Source organism: Corvus hawaiiensis, chromosome 2 (genome assembly GCF_020740725.1).
Source record: "Corvus hawaiiensis isolate bCorHaw1 chromosome 2, bCorHaw1.pri.cur, whole genome shotgun sequence".
Lineage (NCBI taxonomy): Eukaryota > Metazoa > Chordata > Aves > Passeriformes > Corvidae > Corvus > Corvus hawaiiensis.
In genome coordinates this window covers 102,272,406-102,295,743 of record NC_063214.1, presented here as the reverse complement: position 1 = coordinate 102,295,743, position 23,338 = coordinate 102,272,406, and the positions used below count along the sequence as shown (strand labels likewise).

The 23,338-nt window shown below is 38.9% G+C and overlaps 1 protein-coding gene across 1 annotated transcript in view; it reads left to right on the top strand.

Moving 5' to 3' along the window:
- Positions 1 to 23,338, top strand: part of ANOS1 (anosmin 1) — a 134,559-nt gene that overhangs the window by 6,714 nt on the left and 104,507 nt on the right. Inside the window, exon 2 of the mRNA XM_048328853.1 lies at positions 17,246 to 17,293. Coding sequence (XP_048184810.1) covers positions 17,246 to 17,293 — 48 coding nt within the window. The remainder of the gene's footprint in view (positions 1 to 17,245; positions 17,294 to 23,338) is intronic.

Sequence of the window (23,338 nt, the reverse complement as noted above, 5' to 3'; positions counted from 1 at the left end):
GAATGGCGAACAATTGTACTGAGCAATAGGAGTTGCCAAGATATTTTTCTCATATTTACTTGTGTATTCTTACATATTAATAAAAGAATTTCTTTATGCTTGTGTTTGTCAAATTAAAATTGCTGTTAATTTGGTAAATGTGCTGGATACCAGGTGCAATAAACCCAACAGGAATGTTACTAATAGGTTTTGAGACAGACATTTTATGTATAGAAAATATTGGCAAAGAACAGTTTTAATGCCACAGTCATGTTGGTGAGGAGGAGGAGGTACTGCTTTTGTAAAGCATTAGAAAACTTCTGAAAGAGAAACGCTGTCAGTTCTAAAATTTAAATCTTTTTCCATTGGAATATATAGCCACTTAATATAGAGCAAAAGGTTTTTCAGATGGGTAGTTTTCATATTAAAACTATTATTAAAGCATTATTTGTTTGAATATGGGTTGTCTCTGTGATTAACTGGTGCTCTGAACTTTATTTAAATGTATTTGATTTAGTAAGTGTTGTATGAGGAAAAAAAACTCCAAAACATTACATTTCTGAGACATCTTGAAAAGCAGACTGATTTTCCAGATGCTCATTATTTGTCATTTTGTAAAGGGCAACTTCTTAAAATTGAGTGCTGAATTCGTGTGTTTACAAACAAGCCGGCCTGCATCTCCACTGGCCATCCTATGTGAATTTTTGCTCTCTCTGACTAGCTGGATTTGAGTACATAGCCAACTTTTGTAAACAGAAAAAGAAAGTGCTGTAATGTAGCATCCATATTTTTAAAGGTTGAAAATAGGATTAATGACCGAGTATCAGGAACATCCTACAGAAGACAGACACATCTGTATTAATATTGTTGGTGCCTAGCAAGTGTAAACCTTGCACTAAAAAAGCACTTTCCTAGGAGTTTACACCAAGAATCTTCATTTTTTGATCTTTCCCACAGCTGAGCCTTATAAGGCCTTATATTTCAAAAACCTTTGAAGTCCGTGAAAAGCCTTCTGTTGATTTCAGCTGGATCAGGTCCATGTGTGAACACTAGGTCCATGCAGCCTTTATCAACAGAGTGCTGTGAACTTGGTGTCCTAGCTCCAGTTGTATCCGTTTTTCAGTCTTTTAATGACCAAGAGGTCACAGGACACAGAGATGGAGAACTGGGGGTGTTGAAAGGTAAGTGGACCCTTTAAACTTGAAAGTAGAGTGCTGTTCCTTTCATCTCTGATTAAAAAGAATCACATATTCTTTCCATCCACTGAAAAGAATATCAGATATTTCCAGATTTGGGGAACAACCCCATTCCGAAGTTTTAATCGAATTTCTGTTGTCTTCTGTGAACAACATTTTTGCCAATGTGTCTCTCTAGACTGTCAAAGAGATATGACATCAAAGTTATGTTCATATGTAATATGTACATATGTAATTACATTCCTTTAAAGAAAAAGAGACTTGTCTCAAGCTCGCAAAGGACATGACTCCCCTGGCAAGCAGCTGAGATTCCTGAGGAGCACGTCTTCAGAACTTGTAGGAGAAGCAAGAAAAGAGACAGTCTCAGAATGGAGAAAGGTGGAGATAGGTGACCTCTAGCAGGCTCACAATGCTGGAAGGAGAAATTATGTGGGAGTAGAGGGCACTTTAAAATTTCCTGTGACACAACTAATTGAAATTAAGGAGTTATGGAAAAAGAGAACAGATGTAATGGATCTGTAGGAAGAGTTGTTTGTAACTGTTTCTTGTGAATATTTTTTCTGTTCTTTCTCAGCTGCTTGAAGTTTTACTTGGTTTAAAATTTTTAATTTTTCTTGTTTGTAACATAGTAAAAATGTTTTGAAAACCCTTTTCCTTCATTGAAGAGGTCAGTTACAGGAAAAGCCTCTATGAAAATTCACACCAAAGTTCTAGCTGACACTGTCATTCACGTCAGAACTTGGACAAACTGCTGCCGCTGTAATTCCTCAAGTGGTCACAGCTGAAGCTGCAAACCTGGCCAAGCTAGTGAAGCCTGGTTTTTCTGCATGTGAGGGCTGCAATCTAGCTGTCATGGATCCTGTAATAAGATAATGTGAGGGAAGTAGGATTGCTTCGGAGCAAATGTCTTCTGTTCGGACAGTCAGAAATTGAGGCTGATGGTGAAGATTGGATGAGAATAATGTACTCATTTAGTCTAGTGCAAACATAGTTCAACCTTCCTTGCCATTCTTATGAGAATTTAGAAGCATAGTTCTGTTTGTATTTTTTTAATGGATTACTCTTTAGGGAAGTTATCTTTACAGTAATTTATATTTAGAAAAAAAAGAAAAGCAATCTCAGTTCATGTACATGAATGTGATTTTTCAGCTAGTGATTTAGGCCATGAGCATAGGGCAATACATCATTTGTATTTAACTGATCATGCTTTTTAACTGCTAATGACTGGAACATTTCAGTCAGGCCTCAGGACAATTTTGGACCTAGACACTACAAACTCATTTTTTGACCTCAGTGCTCTGAGACTTTGGGTTTCCTTTGAATTTAGCACATGGCTGAACAGATATGTGAAGCAGCAAATAGTGAGGAAGGGGTGATAACAATGTATTATTGTGATGATCACTAATACAGTGACTATTTGTCATTTTCTTCCCCAGAATTTGTATCCCTATATACAAATTATTTCAATAGTATGGCTTTTTTTTTCTTTTTTTTTTCTTTTTCGGGTAGGTGATGGTTGTAGCTCTTTTGACAACAATAAAATCATGTTACTGTGTAACTACAGCTAGACAATAATGAATCACACCATTATCTGCACCCATTTTAATTAGTTACAAAGAGTGTATAGTATGTTGGCATTTAATTTGTACCTAACAATTTTGGGAAGGGAACTGGAACTAAAAGAGCTTGAGGCTTTCTTCTGTTTTGAGATTTCTTTCTATGCAACTATGAACTGAGATCAAGAATTAGCCAAACATTGGTCAGTCTGGATATGCAGTATTAGAAGAAACGTTTGGGATTAGACAAACTGACACAAAGAGGTAAAAATAATCCAATTAATGAAGAGTGTGTCACTTCATATAGTACTTAGTAGCAGCTACGGGACATGTTTGTCAGAATAAATAAGGAAAGAAGATGTAGCTTTTTGAAGCTAGGGGCTTATTGTTGGATATTTTCTTTGAGTTAAAAAAGTTGAATAAACGATGTGAAAGACAGTAGGCTTTTGGTAAGTTTCATGGATTTTCTGTCCAGTGGATCCTCAATGACCAAGTGGAGTAGGAATGCACACATGCTGCACGTGAGGCATATTAGTTAATCTTGTAAAAGATTAGTTTATTCATAGATTCACACACATGTTTGAGCCCTGGACAGCACTGAAGCCAAAGTTTTCAGTGACAATTAATGTGCAACAGCAAACAATAATTATTTCAAGTCTTCTTCCTGCATTCAAGACTGTTCTTTACCTATGCAGAAAAAAGAGCAGCAGTGTGAAATAAATTTGAAAGTTAAACTTAACCTCAGCTGTTTTCCAAATTGTAGAAAAGAGTGAACATTAACAGTTTCCTAAAGGATATGCTGGCTGCCTTTGTTTTGGAATAGAAAACATGACTCGGTTAGTTTTAAAGACTGAAGAGCTTCACAAATTAATGTAGGGTAAGCTCATGTTGCTTTCTTTAGCTGGAGACCTTTCAGACTTCTGATTGATACTCATTGATTCTTCCATTTATATAACTAAAGTTTAAGACACAATTTTTCTGGAACTTTTGTTTCTGGCCTCAGTCTGATATCCCTACACTTGATAGTAGTGGAAATAAGCTTAGGCAGTGAAAATATACTAGAAATATCTGTTTAGAGTTTATAGATAAAAACAAGAAAGTTCTCAGTATGCTGTTTAAGATGATTAACTTGAATTTGTTAAATACCATCTTATTGTATCATGACATCTTTCTTTACAATTCAGAGTGGTAGTAAATTATACTATGCCATTAGGACAAAGTAAAACTGAATTGCCAGTTATATGCTAGATGTAAAGCATCTTTAAATATTTTTAGAAGAGAGTCTTTCAGATGACATGGGAAGGTAGAAGCAATTTAATGTTACCAGAGCTAAGTACCACTAAAGACAGTAGACATTTTTTTAAAACATGAGATATTGCCCAGTTTCTGATTGTTACTCCATGTATCCAGGTGCCCTCAGGGATTTCAAAGTAGCCCTGTAAGTTTCATCAACAGGCTTGGCTTATTCTCTTAATAATAGGAGCAGATGTCAAATTTTTATGCCTCTAAGATGCTTAGTCATACCTAGTAGATCCATCTGGTATAGATCGAGCCCCAGTTAATTTGTTCTCACCCATGAACTTCCCACTGAGAAAGTAAATTGAGCAGAGCTCCTCAGTCCAATGAAAAAGAAACTTGAATATTATCAATCTACTTGTAGTACCAGAACCCCCTTCACTGTCTTTCTTTCTTACTTGCTTTACACAGGTGAGAAAGCTAGTAAAATGGAAGGAAACTTTATAATTAGGATAGACTTCCTGGAGCATACCACCAGTATCAGAGACTTTCCAAAGAGGAAACAACTGAAATATTTGTCAGTTCTGCAAAAAAAGATGATTCAGGAAAGAGAAACAAAATCTTAATATAAAATGCCTGCTGATAGTACAAGTTATTGACAAGTGGTATTAACTGCAGTTGTCCACATTTTATGAGCTTAAGGATATATATTATAATGATTTTCTTTTTTGGCTGTTGACTTAGATTAAAGATATAAAAGCTTCAGAAACGGTGTGATCCTTGCAGTGGAATTCTGTGAAATTCCATATCCAGTTGTTTACATTAACTGGAGGCTTTACAATTCTGTGGCTTGGGTAGGGACTTAGGCTGTGCTTTGACATCTCTCATGTTACAAGCCTTTCAGTAACTTCAATGCAAATTAACCTGATGTAATTTTTAACTCTTTTACCTGATGCCAGAAAGGTCTGAAACATGATGGACCTGTCAGCAAATGATTGTTCTGCATAACAGCTATATCTCTGGTAACCAGATGTCTTAATGACAAATGCTTCAGTCCTGCCTTGAAGAGAGATATATTTTCCTTTTATGGTATGTCTTCATAAGTTAGTTGTAAGACTGTATTCCAAAAACCTGGCATATGAAGTGCTTTTATGTTTGTGGGAAATTTTATGCCAGTGTGATGAAGCAACATAAATCTTCTATTGAAGATTGTCACTGTAGAAAGATCAAGTTAGTACCCCTGTATCTTGAATTGCATGAGTAATTTTAGTATATTGTTCTCAATAGAATTTAATGTTGATTTCTTCTCTCTCTCTCATCTATCCTTTCACAGTCTTAGGTTGCTTGCAAGGTGGTCTAGGACACCGCAGCAATTGTCCCATGGAATATACATTTCTTGAAGCCTACAGTTCTTAAACTGGAAAAAGCCCCTAAGAAAACTGGAAGAATCCATTGTAACTTACATTAAAAGGCTACTTCTCTCAGGAATATATTGTCAGCATTGTAAGGCTAAAGGGTTCCAGCTAGGGCAGGTGTGTTAAATTTCAAGTGGAAAGGGAAAGAATCACCCACGCTTCAATGTGCTCCTTCCCTTGCTGCCTGTTTTTCATCCATTGTCAACACAATGTCATTGCAACTTCCGCTGTTGTGGGGGCTATTACCATTCCTTAAAGTAGCATAGGAATAAAAATGTGGTCTGCACACAAACACCAGCAGGGTTTACAGGTCTGGGAACTGGAGAAAGATGACAGCACTGACTGGTCTGGAGAAGGGCATCATGGCTTCCTCTGCTTGCATGACACAACTGGGAGAAGGACATTCAGTAAGTGATGTGATGTGTGGTATCTGAGCAGATGCAACTGGCATCTCCTAGTTTTTATGACAGGCTTAATTTGGCAGCCCTGTGTGTTGGTCTTCTTCAGAAGTGAGAGCTGGATTGGGAAGGGTCTGGCCAAGGACTAAAAAAATAGGAGCAATGGAGAGAAGAGTGTTAAGCTGGCTGATACAATTTTTGTTGAGTTGAGCTTTAGAGATGAAACAATTAAACTGCACCCATTACATCTTTTCTGTCTCTCTGCAACATCTACAATGAAGGCAGATGTATGGAAAGATTAATAATTAAAATATATCTGGGAAATAAGATTTCTTTCTGAAATGCTGCTTCAACTGTTGCAGTGAAAGACTTTTTTTGTGTGTGTGTGGCTTCTAACAATATTGTGTTGGTTTTGGTTCAGATTGCAGATAGGCTGTTCTGTTTAAGTACAAGGATAATTTTTATTTGAAAAAATCTCTAATTTCTGAATGGCCACAACCCTTTTGCAAACGTTTCTAGGAAATCCCAAGTCTGGTGAGGTGCACTTCACTCACTGAGACAGGTCTTCTGTGGAAAACGGGAAAAAAAAAAATATCCCCAAAGACTGTTTATACAACTGTTAGAACTCCAAGGACTGTGTTAATTTCTACACTTTTTACTTTTGAGAGCTTTGCTATGCACTTCAATAATTCCTCCAAAACATTATTTTTGTATAGAAAATGTTACAAATATCAGTAGGTCTCTGGAGTTACCAAGGAATAATTGTGGTCAAATTTTGACTGCATATTTCATCTGTAGGATTGTTATTTGTGCTAGGTTTTAATGCTGAGATTATACTTTACTACATGCTTTAAAAATATTTAAATATTTTTAATATTTAAAATTTTTAAAAGATATTAAGAGATAAAATATTAAAAGAAACATAGTATTCATGTTGGCAATGATGTTTATTGAGCTTATTGCCTTCAAAGAGGAAAAATTTTATGATAATACATCAAGACAATAGGAATAAGGAGATATTTGTTGCAAATATTTTCTATTGAGAAAGGTGCTGTGTGGAATTTATATTTTCATTGTTTTTCTTTTCTTTAAAGGGGAAATGAAAATATATGTATCCATCAGCTTATGGGGATATGGCTGCTACTGTGGCTTGAAATACTTAGTATCTTGTAAACTAGTAACACATGCCAAGGAGAAAGGAAGTGCATTCCTGAAATTTGTCATGTGAATTTTGTGCAATTATATTGTAAATAAGTAGTATGTTAAACCCAAGAGTGTGAGCATATAATTTGATGGTACCTGACTCTGAGTCATAGTAACATGGCTACTGAAGAGCTGCTACGTTTGAAGGACAGGTGTGTATCCATAATCTTGCCAAAGTTACACATGTAGTATATAATGATGTCCCTCTCAGACATACCAGAACAGAATAGGAGAACATGCAGTAAACCCTCACATGACTGGTATGTAGTACAATACAGTGCATTTAGCAGTTTTTGTAATCAGAAATTACTCCATGACAACGCAGCATGGAATATCCCCTGTTTGTGCAGTTTATGGTTAGACTATTTATAATGGACATTTTAGATGATATAAAAACGTGTCATTGATATTCTTTGTGTGTGTGTGGTTAGCTTCTTAAGGATGTGAAACAGCAGAACCTTAAGCATTTTGCAAGTACAGAAAGGAACGCTGCCCTGACTGGCCCTGAAACAGTGTGGCTTTTGAGGAAAATTTAGTCTCATAGGAAGCACTGAATTATTACTCTTGTGTGTCTGGGAGATGTTAGAAATGTCTGAGGTGCATCTACACATTAGTGTTTTAATGTGGATCAGAGTTTGCTTTGGGAGTGAGTCTCTTAAGTATCATGGTCACATTTTCTTTCACATCATGGACCAGTCTGAGAGTTCATGCAATGGACTTCTTCTGGATTAACGTAACTGGGAGAGATAATCCAGGGGTATCTAATGTGCTTTAGCAACTAATGGGCATTGTGTCCATGGAACCAGACTAGAATTGGCTGAAGGAAAAGAGAAAGTTGGAATATGTGTAATGCAGGCATCAAGCCCATCACAACCCATTTTTTCACTCAACAGATGTGTTTCTGTGGTCCACATGACTTCCTAGGGATTTTGTAGCTGATTCTGGAATGATCTGTTGGTAGGCAGTGGAGGCAAATGCAGCCTGTGAGAAACAGACCACATAACATGGTGTTGAGAGTCACCCAACTAACCAGTAATCTTATACGTACACGGAACAATAATATGGGCTATACTTTTCAGTCATAAAATCAAATCAGCATGCAAGCATTTCTGAAACATTGAATCCTACAGTATATTGTGAACTGGTTGTATTTTTTTTCAAATACAAAGTAGGTCATATATGTCTACATTTATATTGTATTTTGCATAGATAAGCATTACATTTTTAGAGTGCATTTTGTTCTTTTGGTGTTAATTTCTCAGGGCTACACTTCTGTCACATCCTTGAGCCAGCACATACTTTTATTATCTCATTATTTCATATGTATAGCAAATCTACTTTATGACACAACAGAATAGGTGCATTAGCATTTTGAAAGGGTGGGGATTTTGAAATAGTGCTTACAAACAAGTAGTTGACATGATATCTTTTGCTTCCCATATTAATGCTATTAGACTAGTTTCTGTTCACTTCAACTGGATTACTTAATCCCTAAAAATGTGTTCAAAATTTGGCCCAAATATACTTTGAGATTCAATATATAACTTTAATATCTTCAAGTTAGTGTCAGTGTATTTAATTCCTCCTGTTGCATGGAGAAGTGAAGCTATTTCATCTGGGTTCTTTTACAGATTGGTAAAAACTTCTGCTAAATAGAATAAGACCTCAGTTGAGATCAGTCTTAGAAGTGGTAAGAGTGAAGTCTGTGAAACCACAAGAAGGCAGTCATAACTCACAAGTGTGGTGAGACACAAGGATTCCTGTGGCTCATTTGTTTTTACAGCTAGTGTTTATCTAGTAGTTTTTCTGTGCATTTGAGAAGACAGTGCTCTAAAAAGAGGAAAGGTGTCTCATACTTAGAGATGCAAATTTAATCCAAGCAATACATAGTCTATTTTCAAAACTACTGACCTTTGCTGTTTCATTGGTAATGGCCTTTGGGTTTTGATGATTGTCTTTCTAGGAACCTACTAATGATGACAGCCAGAGAACAAATACTGTTGTGTCTCAAAATTTAGGTGATAGTTGCTGATTTTGCTTTATTTCTTCTTTAATTTTTTTGGTCTAAAATTTTTTTTTCCTGTTTTTGGTGCATGTGAAGTTGTGGCTTTTAATATTTTGGCTGTAATAGCAATGAAATTTGAAGACGACATTGCATGAACTGTTTGGGAAATATCAGTGCAAGGTTTAGGTCAATATAGTTCTATTTGTAGCCATTCATCTACAAAAGGACCCACCATATCATTGTGATAGGAGCTAGCACATTACAGATAATGGCAATGTCAGCATAAATCGACAAGAAAACCTGACTATCTAAAAATTTTTTTGATATCCATTTTCTGGTGTTAAACCCAGATGTTTAAAATTAGATGGCAGTGTGAGTCACACTGTGACCCATGATAATTTAATTTTGGTTTATATTTTCAACCTGCAGTTATGTCAGAGGATGAATTTTTAGGCTCATCTGTTTTGTAAGTATTTCTTACATTCAGTCATCTCTTTAACTTAATTACTTTGGGTTAACCAGTAACCAGCATTGACTTTTCTACAGTTTAAACATCCGTGGTATAGAAATGGCTTCCTCTAAAGGGATTGTACATTTGATTTAGTTGTGAGGAATAACAGTGGCTACTTACAGTAACAGAAGAACTTCGGGTGTTTGTTCCAAAATGTTTTCTTTCTTTCACCTTCTTTTTCAGGATACTGTTGCTTGGTGTGTGGTTTTTCTATTTTTTTTTTTTTTTAAAGAGTTGCATTTAGTTAGAAGATGGCAGAGGAAATATATGTACATGGTTAAGCTTAATGCTGAATTTCTACATGTGTTTATATAACACAGTCATAAAGTTATCTGATGGTAATATATTAAACAGTGTGACTAATATGTGCTAAGTGCTGTTTGTTCTCCTACCTTTTCTCATGTTAGAGTTCTATGCAGTATTTTTCTGTTGCTGTTTTTGTTTTGTTCTGGTAGGTTTTATATAATTTGTTGTTTTGTCTGGTTTGGGTGATCTTTATTTGGTTTTTGTGTTGAAATTTTGCTCTGTGCTTTTGCTAGCTGGACTAAAGTCTAAGGACATAACATCATTCCTGATGATTCCTGATGTATAAGTAATTATAGACCTTAAAGCACAGTCTTGTGCTGTCAGTCTCAGCATGGGCTGGCTCCCAGGGCATGGAAAGCCAGGGATTGGGGATGACCTCATTGCAGGCTATGGCCTCTCTGAGGCGAGCAGCCCCAAAGGGGCTGGCTTGGGGTGGGCAGAGCTGGGTGCGGGTAACAGGATCATTAACAGCCCCAGGCATGGCAAAAGATGAGCCAGGGTCAGGGAATGCCAGGAGCAACAGTGGGATGAGTGGGTTCATGGTGTGCTGGGAGAACTGGCTGAAGGTCAGGGCTCAAAGGGTTTTAGTGAATGGGGCTACACGTGGCTTGTGTCTGGTCATCACTGGTGTTCTGAGAGTTTAGTTTTAGAGCCAGCTCTGTTTAATACATTTATCAGTGCTCTGGGTGCACCATTAGTGCATGTTTGCTGATGATACTAAACTGGGAGGTGCTGGTGACTCTTTTGAGTGGTAAGAGACCTTGCACATGGATCTAGACAGGTTAGAGCATTGGGCAATGTTTAATGGGATGAAATTTAACAAGTAAAAAATGTTGGATTCTGCATAATGCTGTGCACGAGTATAAACTGACAGAGGAGCAGCGGGAGAGCAGTCCTGCAGAAAAGGATCTGGGGTGATGGTCAGCATCAGGCTGAATAGGAATCAGCAGGGTGCCAAAGCAGCTGAGAGGGCAAATCACATCCTGAAATGAGGAGCTGCTCAAAATAGTGACTATTCTGCTGTATTCAGTGTTGGTGCAGCCTCACCTGGAGTGCTGCGTGCAGTTCTGGGCCCCACAGTTTAATAAGGACGTGAAAGTCCTTGGATGCATCCAGAGGAGGGCAACAAACTGGTGACAGGGATGGAAGGCATGTTCTGAGGGGGGCAGCTGAGGACTTTGGGCTTGTCTAGTTTGGCGAGAAGGAGGCTGAGGGGTGACTTCATTGCTCTCTACCTGAGAAGGAGATGTGGAGAGGAAGGTGCTGATCTCTTCTTCCTGAGATCTACTGACAGAACAGATGGGAATGGCTCAAAGCTACACAGTAACATTCAATTTATTATTTGTTGATGCTTACTTTTTTCAGTTTCATTCTTAGAACCATTATAAGGCAACAGAAATCCCTTACTAAGGAATTATTTCCGTAAAATATAATGTACAATGAAATCAGAACATATATATGTATATAAAGAACAAAATGTACTCATTTCAGTTGTTTGTATTTCCTTCCTTTCTTTCCTGAATGGAAGCCAAGGAACCAGAATATTACTGCTATTTTGTTGTATTTTATGCACGTTTTCATCTCATACTGTTCTTCTTCTAGCCATGGCTTCTCCAGTGGATGGTTGTCAGACTTGACATACATTGGACAAGCATGTAGTAGAAACAATGCTAAAAATATGCTTGCAGAAGTGGTCCTTGAAAAAGCCAGTCTTGTTTCTGAGGTGGACCTCACCACTGAACTTTATAACCTTGCTCCTTCACCACCTCTAGCTCCATGTTTCTCCTGTTCATTTCTACAGAGTGGTTTGGTTTCACTGGCCAGGTTTTAGTCTTCGCTCTAGCCTGTTGCTAAGTTATCTCAAAGTGCATAAGGGCTTAAATTTGCTCTAACTTGGTGAAAGACTTCTGGGGCAGGTGTTCATGGTGTTGTACAACAGGGTACCCTCTTTTCATTTTCCTGCCTTATTTTCAAAGAAAAATGTGTTCCAGTTATTTATATGCAAAAGGATAACTAAATACCAGAGCCCAGGAGAGGTGGTACTGTGGTTCCCTGCCCATACATTTACTACAAGTTTGTGTTTAATCTTGACAGAAGGGCTTTGAGAAATAAATTTTTCTTTGGCACTTCCTATCTGTTGGGCTTGATATGTCTCCCCACTAAGTGTACAGACTTTTCTGAAGTTCATTCTTAAGTGCATGCTTTGTGTCTGGGAGCTGGGGAGCCTAGTTTGAATTTGTTGATTCCATTTTGCACCTTAGTTCTGCACTTCAGAGTTGGGCCTGGGGACACACAGCACTGCCATAGGTAAGTCCCTGTATTAATTTGTGTCACAGTGAACATGCAGTCAGGAAATGCATATCAAACACAAGTTATACTTTACTGTTACTTTTAATTTCATGCTGTTGAGAGTTTTGAAAGGTTAAGGAAAATGTATATTGGGAGCCTGCTCTTTTAAATTCATCATTGCAACAGTTACTGATTTGTCTACTCAAATCTTCTGTTTTACTTCAGCGGGTGCTGTTATTTGAAAAGTTTATTTCTATGCTTTTTTGTCATTTTTGAAGAATCAGGGAGGTTGTCAAGAGAGGCCACTTCTGAGAGACAGTGGTTTCACACAAATGTGGTTTGAAGATTGGGCAGGGGAGAAGAGACTTCCAAAACGGATAATAGGTATACAGCTACTGTCATCGGAGATTAAGTGGCTGGTTAATTTTCATAGCTCATCTCTGGCATTTCAAAAGAAGGGTTGTATCTCCTAACGTAATTAGGGACAGAGATGAAAATTAAGTAATTTTATACTGGTTTTTTTTTGCCATTGCTGCAATTAAAGACCAGTTTGTACTTGCTTGTGAATGTTGTTAGCTTTTCCCCCCCATGGGGCCCACTGTAGATAGAAGATTGATTTTTCTTGCTTCTCTCCATGTATTTTTTTCCTTACTAGATATGCTGCACAGATTTCCTTTTTTAAAGGCACAGAATTTAGATGTTTGTCTTAACTGTTTAGAACCAAGGGCATTTGTGGTTTACCAGAGGAAAGCAAGTATGCACATGTATTTGCTGAAATCAGTCTTGTAATATGATCTTGTAGTCATATAAGTCTTGTAATATTTATCTATTGTTTTGTTTTAGTTTTTTTGCCCCTCCTGTTTTTGCTTTTGTAAGCTCTTGTTCTTGTACATGTCAAACAACCCTTTGGTCTTTGAAGGTCTGATCCTCAAAGTTTGTCTACAGTTTCCTTCCGGGCAGGTTGAAAGTGTGTGGGGTTCAGGTGGTGACCTGAGTTCCTTTAATACATCTCCTACATGCTGTTGGAGACTGCTTTAGTCTCCTCCACCTGACATCTTTCATATGATGTGTCAGGCCCAGGAAGATGGGATACTGGGAGTTTGCCCTGTTGAGTGCAGTTTGCTCTCTTCAGTATGCAGGTTAAGATCCTTCAAGGTTGCCCTGAAGATACGCTGTGCAAGGCTTATAGATGGGTGGGAACAGTGGTATTTAACACTTCCTTGAGGATGTCAGATTAAAGCCACCACTAAAGACTAAGCAAAACTCTCACGGCATAGGTCAAGTCAGAATTGGGTTTGAAGAAAAACAGACATGGAGGGAACTGTGAATGGAATGTGGGAGCATGTAAAATGCTGCAGATAAAGCGCAAATTTCTGATTGATTGAAATTATGGTTTTAGCCAGGTACACTGGCATGAGCAATAATCACAGCTGAATGTTTGTGATTAACCATGTGTTAGGATGCAGAGTGGAGGAGAGGCTTCATTTAGCATTTGTGCTTGCTCTGATACCTTGCTGTTCCAAGGAAGCCTGTAGAATTTGCTTTTCCTTATACAATGAAAGATCATTCACGTCATGTTAGTTTGTATGAAGTTGAAGTTGCTAAACAATATTTTTACATTTTGATAGACTTCACTTTTAACTCAAGTGCTAATAGTTTTCAGTAGAGAAATGAAAACAGTTGTAGATGTTGAAATTATCAAGTAGGGGAGCCACACATCTGGGCATTTATGGCTTTATTTTCTCAAGTAACAGATATAATTTAAAAGCAGAGGTGCTTTTTCTAGTTCAGTGGAAAGTAGCAGTGTAACTGAAACAAAGTGGTGAGCTGCTACTAATCTGTTATTGCAATCAGCTGCTTCTGTCACATTTTATACGAAGACGAAAGGGAGATAAATTGAAAAGTAGCACATAAAATATTGTTTTAACATTGCTGCTGGCTAGATTTGTAAATGTAAATAATAAATCCTCATACAGCAGTGAGGGTAATACTAAAGAATTCCCACTAGCTTATGTTATTTATAGCAGTTCTAAAGTTTTATTTCTTTTATTTATGTCTCTTTTCAAAGGGATTGGACCTGACATGGTGCTCATAGTTCGCTAATCTTATGCTAGCAAATCTCAGTTTTAGCTAAATTTTACAGTGATGACAGATAAAAATGGTATTATAAAATCAAGTAGTGATAGCATTGTAATCTGCTGGAAGAGAAAATAAATTTTCATAAAATATTGAAATTAAATTGTATGAACTGATTGTTTTAAAATGCTCCTAAATAACTGCAAAAAAGTGTAAAGGAGTCAAAAAGAGTGGATATGTCTTTATATTTATTATCCCCATAGCTTCTTCGGTAATACAGGAGTAGAAATTTTTAGCATTACAGCTCGTATGAAAAATAAGACGTATATAAATTTTCTGAAATTCAGATTAAGAGCTGTGGTGAAAGCCAAACCATTCTGTGATTCTGACTATGGAGATGGTTGAAGTCACATACTTAGAAAATGATTGAAGTTGGAAGGGATCTTTAAAGGTAATCTAGTCCACCCCTCCCTGCTCTGGGATCTTCCAAGAGATCATGTTGGTCATTGAACAATTCCAGCGATGGGGCATCCACCACTTCTCTGGGCAACCTGTTTCAGTATCTCACCACCTTTATCATAAAAACTTTCTTCCCTAGATCCAGTCTAAATCTACCCTCTCTCAGTTTTCATCTTTGCCCTTTGTTCTGTCACTACAGGCCTTGGTCTCTCTGTCTTTCTTGTAAGTCCCCTTTATATAACGAGAAGCTGAAATAAGGTCTCTCTGGAAAATTCTCTTCACCCGGCTGAACAACCCCAAGTGTCTCGGCCTTTACTGAAAGGTGCTCTGGTCCTCAGATTATTTTCGTGGCCCTCCTCTAGACGCACTCCAACAGGTCCTTGACTTTCTTGTCCTGAGGATCCCAGAACTGCATGCAGTTCTCCATGTGTGGCTCCTGAGAGCAGATTAAAGGAGAATGATCCCTTCCCTTGACCTGCTGGACACATCTTGGAAGCTTTTGTGAACATGTGACTACACACTTGCATAAAGACATGCCACAAACATGATCTTTTTAAACATTCACAAAGAGAGATCGAAGCATGGGCTTCATAGTTGTGGTAGCAAATCACTGTATTCAAGTTTATAAACTTGGCTGAGATCAGAGTGCAATGCTGCAGTTTTGAGAAACTATTGTGGTTGTCTCAATTACAATGATTCTAATGTATCTATTTCTCCTTCTGAACTGTACATTGACAGAAATATTTTTACCTTATCTGTGTGAGTTTCATACATAAAAAGTTATGTATTGTTGTGGTTAAGAGCCAGCTGGCAACTAAGCTTGACATGTGATCACTCAGTTGATCTGTGGGATTGGGGAGAGAATCAGAACAGTAAAGGTAGAAAAATGTCATGGGTTGAGATAAAGACAGTTTAATAGATAAAGCAAAAGCTATACACACAAGAAAAGCAAGGAATTATTTCACTGTTTCCCATGGGGAGGCAAATGTTCAGCCATCCCCTTCATCATGCATAGTGGTGACTTGGGAAGACAAATGCCATCACTCCAAATGTCCATCCCTTCCTCCTCTGCCCCTTGGCATTATATGTTGAGTGTGACACCATATTGTATGGAATATCCCTTTGGTCAGTTGCGATCTTGTGATCATCTGTCACAGCTCTGTCCCCTCCCAACTCCTTGTGCACCCCTAGCTCTCACTGGTGGGATGGAGTGAGGAGCAGAAAAGGCCTTGATGCTGTATGTAAGCACTTGTAAGCATTGCTCATCAGTAACAAGAACATCCCTGTGTTACCAACACTGCTTCCAGGACAAATCCAAAGCATAGCCCATATTAACTATTGTGAAGAAAATTATCCCAGATGAAATCAACATATGTATATTATTCCATTATTTGCATCACTCTTTAATAAAAAAAGAAAAAAAATTAAAAAGGAGAGAGAGAAAAAAGGTATAGTGCTGCTTTATTAGTATTTTGCATTCTGGTCTATCTGAATTCCTCCTCCTTGGAAACTGATGTCCAGATCCATAGTCGGTGCCAACAGTGAGGGTATACTGCAGGCACATTCCCTGTGGGAATACCTTGCCTAATTCCTATGAAAGGATTTCCATTTACTCCCTCATAGACTCACAACTGAACTCCAGTTTTGAACAGTAAATTTACCAGAATCTTTGTCCAGTCTGTTCCAGATTATGGACTTATAAAGTATGTCAGTTTAGGCTGTGTTGCAGAGTTTGTACCCCATTTCTCATGTTCAGTCATTTAGGTTTTCCTGATGTTGTTTCAGTCTTCCACTATACAGAAAGTAAATCATTATTTTGTTTCATCTTTTAACACCACAAATACACACTTCTCTTTTCTGAGCTGTGGGTTTTTTTAATCAGGAAATAATGTTTCCAAAATTGACCCTTCAGAACTTCTCTAGAAGAACAGCAAGTTACCAATTGTCCCTGTGCCAGTTTCATACTTATCTTTCTCTTCTCATCATGTTTTCTTTTCCTTTAGCTTAAATTATTATTTTGCATGTTATACTATATTGGTTGTTCTACTGCAGTAAGGATAAAGGGGAGCTATAGTGTTTCCTTATCTGGGAAATGCACTTTATTATCAAAAATATAAAATAAAACTGGCACAGATGACTTCTGGGAAACTCATGTTGCATTTAATTGAATTTTCCATTTACTTGAAGATTGTTCATTATCTTTGCTTGACAATTTATTTTAAGTATTGTGGAATATTGAAATGCAACTAATGGACTTTCTTTCCACGAATCACTACTAATCTATATAAATTGCTTAAATGCAAGTGTTAACTTTTGTCTACTACTTAGCAATTCTAGACAGCAATGTTTGCAAAGATCGACTAAAAGATGCCTTTGGTCAGTTTTCCTCCAGACTAGCCTGGTGAAATGCTTTCCTAACTTTTTTATGTTCACTTTACACTTGTGTGAGCCTTTAACTCCACACAAGGGACTAGGATTCAGTGTTGGTACTTATGTTGCGGCAGAACATCATTCTCTAAGCAGGACTGGATGGTGTATTCCATTTAAATATGTTAGGGTGAGCATGTCTAGCCTGAAAGAAATATTAATATTCATGTACATTCCTTTGTCTTTCAGAACAATGGGTCACTTGCTTGGTGCCAGAATCATAAACAGTGTTCAAAGGTAAGTCCTGTCTTTTCCCCCTCATTTATGTTACCTAGCTGCTTTCAGTCTCTTGTCTGTAGATTAAGTGCTTTTCTTCTTAGCCTGGTTTCAGAAGCATCTGTTTATATTTTATTTGGAAACCTCAACCTGTAATAAAATATCAGAAACTGAAACCGGGTTATTTACTCTTTCAGGACAAAGGAACCATGCTTGAGGATACATATCAAGTGTAGTTAAACCAACATAATTCTGTTGTTATAACAAAGTTTACGCTGGCTAGAAACTGGTGTGTCATTTGTGGGTTTTTCAGTATTTTTGGTCAGAGGAGAGTAAAACTGTCAATAACTCTAGAATCTTCCTCCAACAGCACCAGGGTATTTCAGCATTCAACATTTCATTCAGTTTGGGTATTTAATTTTTATGTTGAACCTGAATTACTTTGAAAATATTCTTGATACAAATCCCAGTGGCTCTACTGATGCCCCTTTCCCTTTCTAGCACTTTAACCCCGAAAACCTAAAGGGAAGGTGAGATAATTGTCAGCTGATTCTCCTGTGCAAGAGTCTTTCTGTGGTGCCTGGATGGAAGCAGCAATGATTTGGGAGCTTTAGTGGGTCAAGTGGAATTGCACATTTTTTGCTGACTGTTCATAAACATCATGCATTCATTGGAAATTTTCCTGAAAATACTTAAGGTGGAATTTTTGTCTAAACATCCTAAAAAGATATTTCTACAATAATTTAGGCCTTTTAACTTCAATAATTATTCTTTATTCATGAAGGTTGTACTGAAAATGGGATTAAATCTAAGTAGCATTGTTCTGTATTGTTTCAATAATGCAATCTATGGTAAATGCTGATGCTAACCCTTGATTTTAACACATGTTAATTTCTTGGGTACATTTAAAGAATGAGATTACTGATTCACTGATCTAGCTTCTGTTGACATAAATGGGATTGGAAATGGGCCAGTTTTGTACTGTTCCATTGCAGGTAAATAAAACAAAGTTGATTGCTTTTATCAGTATTAAAATCCAGGGTATAACAATGTCAATATAAGAAAAGAATGGAACATTTCCTATTAGCTGTGCCACACTACTAAGGATTTCACTTCTGCAATGAAATCTTATCATTCTTAAAATTCTTTTTGAAAACCCTAGGCAAATGTGCAAAGGATGTATTTCATGATAACTGAATTGCCTTTACAGGAAAGCATGAGGGCCTTGTTCCACAGTGATCCTGATACAATTTTTTAAAAATTTAATTATGAAGGCTACTGCGGTAAGTAATCTGAAAGGTTTTCCAATGGTTTGTGTCTGCCCAACAAAGAAGGAATCATAGGAAAAGTAGTCCAGGTTTTAAAGCAAGGCAGAGGTTCTAGGATTATCTTTTTGAGTCACTTCCAAGTTTATTGAATCCACATAAGATGTATATAAGCTGTTACGAATTTTATCTTAAAATTGTATCAGTATCTTGAAGCCAGTGTAAGAATGCTACAAATTAATATTATATTGTATTACAAAACTCAATGATAGTTTAAGTTTTAAATTATTTCACATGTGCTTTACAGTCATGTTACCCTATGTTTTTCATTCTTTCTTAGGAATTTGCCTTAAGAAAGCAGCTTTGCCATATTTAGAAAATAAATAAATATAAACTTGGTCAAATTGTTAGCAGAGCTGAACTTATGCAAAATGTTGTCTTTTCAGGATGGCTTTGATTTTCTGTGTTTTGCAATGCAAAGTTAAACAATTGCTTAAACTAACTGAAATTTTCAGAGTGATGCAGGGAATTCAGTTAACCTTTTAAAAATGCAAATTCCTTTCACTGCTTCTCAGCGCCTTGGTGGAGGAGCTTTATATGAGTGTGACAGGTAGTGGAGGATTCCACAAGGAATGGTGTGCTGCTCAACCTTACTACAACTAACATGGAAGGCCTTGTTGGAGATAGAAATGTTGGGGGCAGCCTTGGCTGCAGTGATCATGTGATTGTGGAATGCAGTATTGGGCAAGAAGGAAGCAGGGCGGCAAGTAAGATAGTAAGCATGGACTTCAGGAGAGCAAGCTTTAGCCTCTTTAGGGGGTCTTCTTGGAGGAATCCTATGGGAACAGATCCTGTGGGGAAGAGGGGTCCAGGAGAGCTGGTTGATCTTAAAGGATCTCTTCTGCAAGGCTCAAGAATGATATATCCTGGTGAGCAAGAACTTGGGCAAAGTGGGCGAGAGACCTGTGTGGATGAATAAAGAACTTGTGGCATTACTTGAGTGTAAGTAGGGAGTACACAGGAGATGGAAGCAGGGTCAGGCCACTTGGAATGAATATAGAGAGGTTGTCAGAGTGAGTAGAAATGAGGCAAGGAAGGCCAAGACACATCTGGAATTAATGGAATGGGGACTGTGGTAACAGAGGACATGGAGAAGGCAGAGTTACTGAATGCCTTCCTTGCATTGGTCTTCATTGACAAGACCAGTCTTCAGGAACCTCTGACACAGGAGACCCGGGTGAAGGAGTGTTGTAAGGAAGACTTTCCCTTGGTCAAGGAGGGTTGGGTTAGAGAACACCTTGACATCCATGAGTCCATGGGCTCTGATGGGATGCAGCCACAAGTGCTGAGAGACCATATATAGGCCAACCATGATCGTCTTTGAAAGGTTGTGGCAATCAGGGGAGGTGCCTGAGGACTGGAAGAAAACAAATGTCACCCTCAGCCTTCAGACAGGAGGACCTAGGGAACTTACCAACTAGTCAGCCTCACCTCAATCCCTGGAAAGGTGGTGGAGGCCATCTGGAGGCTATCTCAGTCCACATGGATGACAAGTAGATTATCAGGAATAGTCCTTGACCAACCTGATTGCCTTCTACAGGGAAACAACTTACCTGGAGGGATGGGAGAATTCAGTGGATATTGTCTACCTCAATTGCAGCAAGGCTTTTGACACTTTCTCACAATATCCTCATAAACAAACTCAGGAAGAGTGGACTGGATGGATTGAGAATTGGCTGACTGGCAGATCGCAGAGGGACGTAATCAGTGGCACAAGGGTCTGTCACTTGTGGTATCCCCCATGGTTCAATACTGGGCCCAGTATTGTTTATCTTGTTCATCAGTGACTTGGATGAGAGGGCAAATACCTCCTCAGCAAGTTCAGTGACAACACAAAGCTGTGAGGAGTGGCCGATACCCCCAAGTGCTGTGCAGCCCTTCAGAAGGACCTTGACAGGCTGGAGAGATGGGCAGAGAAGAACTGCCTGAAATTCAACAAAGGCAGGGTCCTACACCTGGGGAAGAACAACCCTCTGCACCAGTACAGGGTGGGGGCTGATCTGCTGGAAAGCAGCTCTGTGGAGAAGGACCTGGAGGTCCTGGTGGACAATAAGCTGCCATGACCAGCAGTGTGTCCCTGTGGCCAGGAAGGCCGATGGGATCCTGGGGGGCATTAGGAAGAGCATTGCCAGCAGGTCAAGGGAGGTGACCCTGCCCCTCTGCTCAGCCCTGGTGAGGCCACATCAGGAGTGCAGTGTCCAGTTCTGGGCTCCTCAGGACAAGAGAGACATGGAGCTCCTGGAGTGGGTCCAGTGGAGGGCAACAAAGATGATTAAGGAACAGGAGCATTTCTCCTATGGGGAAAGGCTGAGGAAGCTGGGATTGTTCAGCCTTGAGAAGCAGATGAGGTTCCCTATCAGTTGTCTTTCTGAAGGAAGGGTGTCAAGAGGGTGGACCTCAGTGGTGCCAAGGACAAGAGGCAATGGGCAGAAACTGATGCACAGGAAGTTCCCCATGGACATGAGGAAGAACTACTTTCCTGTGCGGATGACTGAGCACTGGAACAGGTTGCCCAGAGAGGTGGTGGTGTCTCCCTCACTGAAGATATTTAATAACCATCTGGACTCAATCCTGTGCAGTGTGCTCTAGGATGACCCTGCTGGAGCAGGGAGGTTGGATCAGGCGACCCACTGTGGTCCTGGCCTTACCCATTCTGTGATTCTCAGATGGCTGTGAGCAGCAAAATAGGCACCGATGATTTTACTTTAAATTTAATTTAGTAAGATCTCTGCAGAAGTCTGTTTTTCAAGATGAAGCACAAGAGCGCTCTTGAATGCTTGTCCTGTTTTGACATGTGTAATTTCAATATGTTTAAATACTTTACAATTAGGACAACTATAGGATTATTACATAAATTGTCATTTTTGGTTGCAATAATTTCTAATTTGCTGCCATCATGAACTCTTCCTTGTCTACTGACACAACACTGAAGCAGACTGAAGGCTTTCTTTTTTGATCCTTGTCAATTGCCTGGTTGGCTTCCACTGTTGAGATAAAATTGGCATTGTGGTCGATGAAGTTTGTGAACTTTTTTGGAAAAAGATTTGAAATCAAAATTTCTTTGTCTAACTTCATCCATTGATCCATTGTTTTGTTTGAACTTATGCTTATCAAGTTGCAGATGATTCCTTTCTAAGGGGACAGAGGGCCCAATATGCCAGTTGGGCCCAACCCATAGGAGGGTTTGCCACCTTCCTGGGGCCTGGGTAGGAATGTCATACAGAAACTTCCTAATCTAGAGCGGTCTTGAGACTATTACTCATTACTGATCTTCCACCTAGGCAATGATGAAGTGGCAACACATTGTCTGAGGATGATGAAAAAGGACTTCAGGGCCTTGGGATGTTTGGTAAGGGAATCTGAGGCACAAGTTATGATTTCCTCTATACTTCCAGTTGAAGGCAGCAACACTGGAAGAAACTGATGGGCTGAGTCTACTAATACATGGCTCTGGGGCTGGTATCACCAGCAAAATTATGGTTTTTTGTCAATGGAATGGTCTATGCAGCACCAGGCATGCTTGTACCAGTAAGGACTTGCCTTTCTCAGGGAGGAGAGTCGCTGCTTGGGAGTCAGAGGAGCCCACTGACAGGGCTTTATGCTAGTTGTGATAGGGGAGGGGGACAATACTAGGTTTGTGCCTGGCAAGCTGTGGGATGAGAAGCAAAGGTTAGAGGGACAGTGTGCCAGCAAGGAGCCTCTGCCAGTGACTCTGAAATGTGCTGGCCACATTGGAACACACTTGCAGTCTTATGGAGACAAGCCAGGGACTTCTGATATAACAGAAACCAACAGGGAAACACCAGAGAATTATCTCAAAGGGACTAAGGGCTGTTCCTTTAGGAAGGCAACATGGCTGACAGGCCAGCTCTGAGGTGCCTTTACACCAGTGCATGCAGTGTGGGCAGCAAACAGGAGGAGTTGGAAGCCACTACACTGCTAGGAAGCGATGACCCTATTGCCATTTCAGGACAAGGGGAATGGATTCAAACTGTGTTTGTGTAGAAGCATTTCACATATACTCTTCAGCCCTCCATGTTCCCAGGAGCCACGCATTAACACCCTCATAAGGGTTGATACTACATGGGGTAGAATTGTTTGTGTACTGAAGTTCCATTCAGATTTGGTCTAGATAATGAAAGTTAAAATATACCATTTATTTTTTTTTACTTCACTAGATTTCTGGCAGCCTCTCAGACTTGCTGAGTAATGCAAAGGTGGACTCATAAACAACAGCATGAGGAAGTAGAACTGCAACATGGAGAGACTGTGAAAAAGAAATTGAGCTGGATTGGGCTGGGCTCAGTATTTCTTAGCACAGTTGTTGGACCAGCACCTGCCTCTCAGCCAGCTCTACTCATTCCTAGACACCACATGGGTCAAAAGCTTGTTTGGGGCGAGAACCAGACAAACAGAAACTCCCTTCTTTTTTTCCACATACATGACTACATAAAACCCCAGTTCCTGTTGCCAACAGCTGGTTCAGCAGAGGAATTGAAAATAGAACCTCTGGAGAGTGTTTTATTTGGTTGGGGAAAGACAGTTAAAGCTGGAAACTGATGGATCTAGTTTTCTTATGCAAGCTGGCCTAAAGTCTTCCATCTCAGCAAAGTGTTTGGCAAAATATTGCAAAAAAATATATTCATGCCTGTCATCTTCAGACTGTCTTTAAATAATATTTTGGCATGGGTTATGCCTGTAGGTAGGCAAATAAAACCTTCTTCGGGCTTATTTCTCCTTT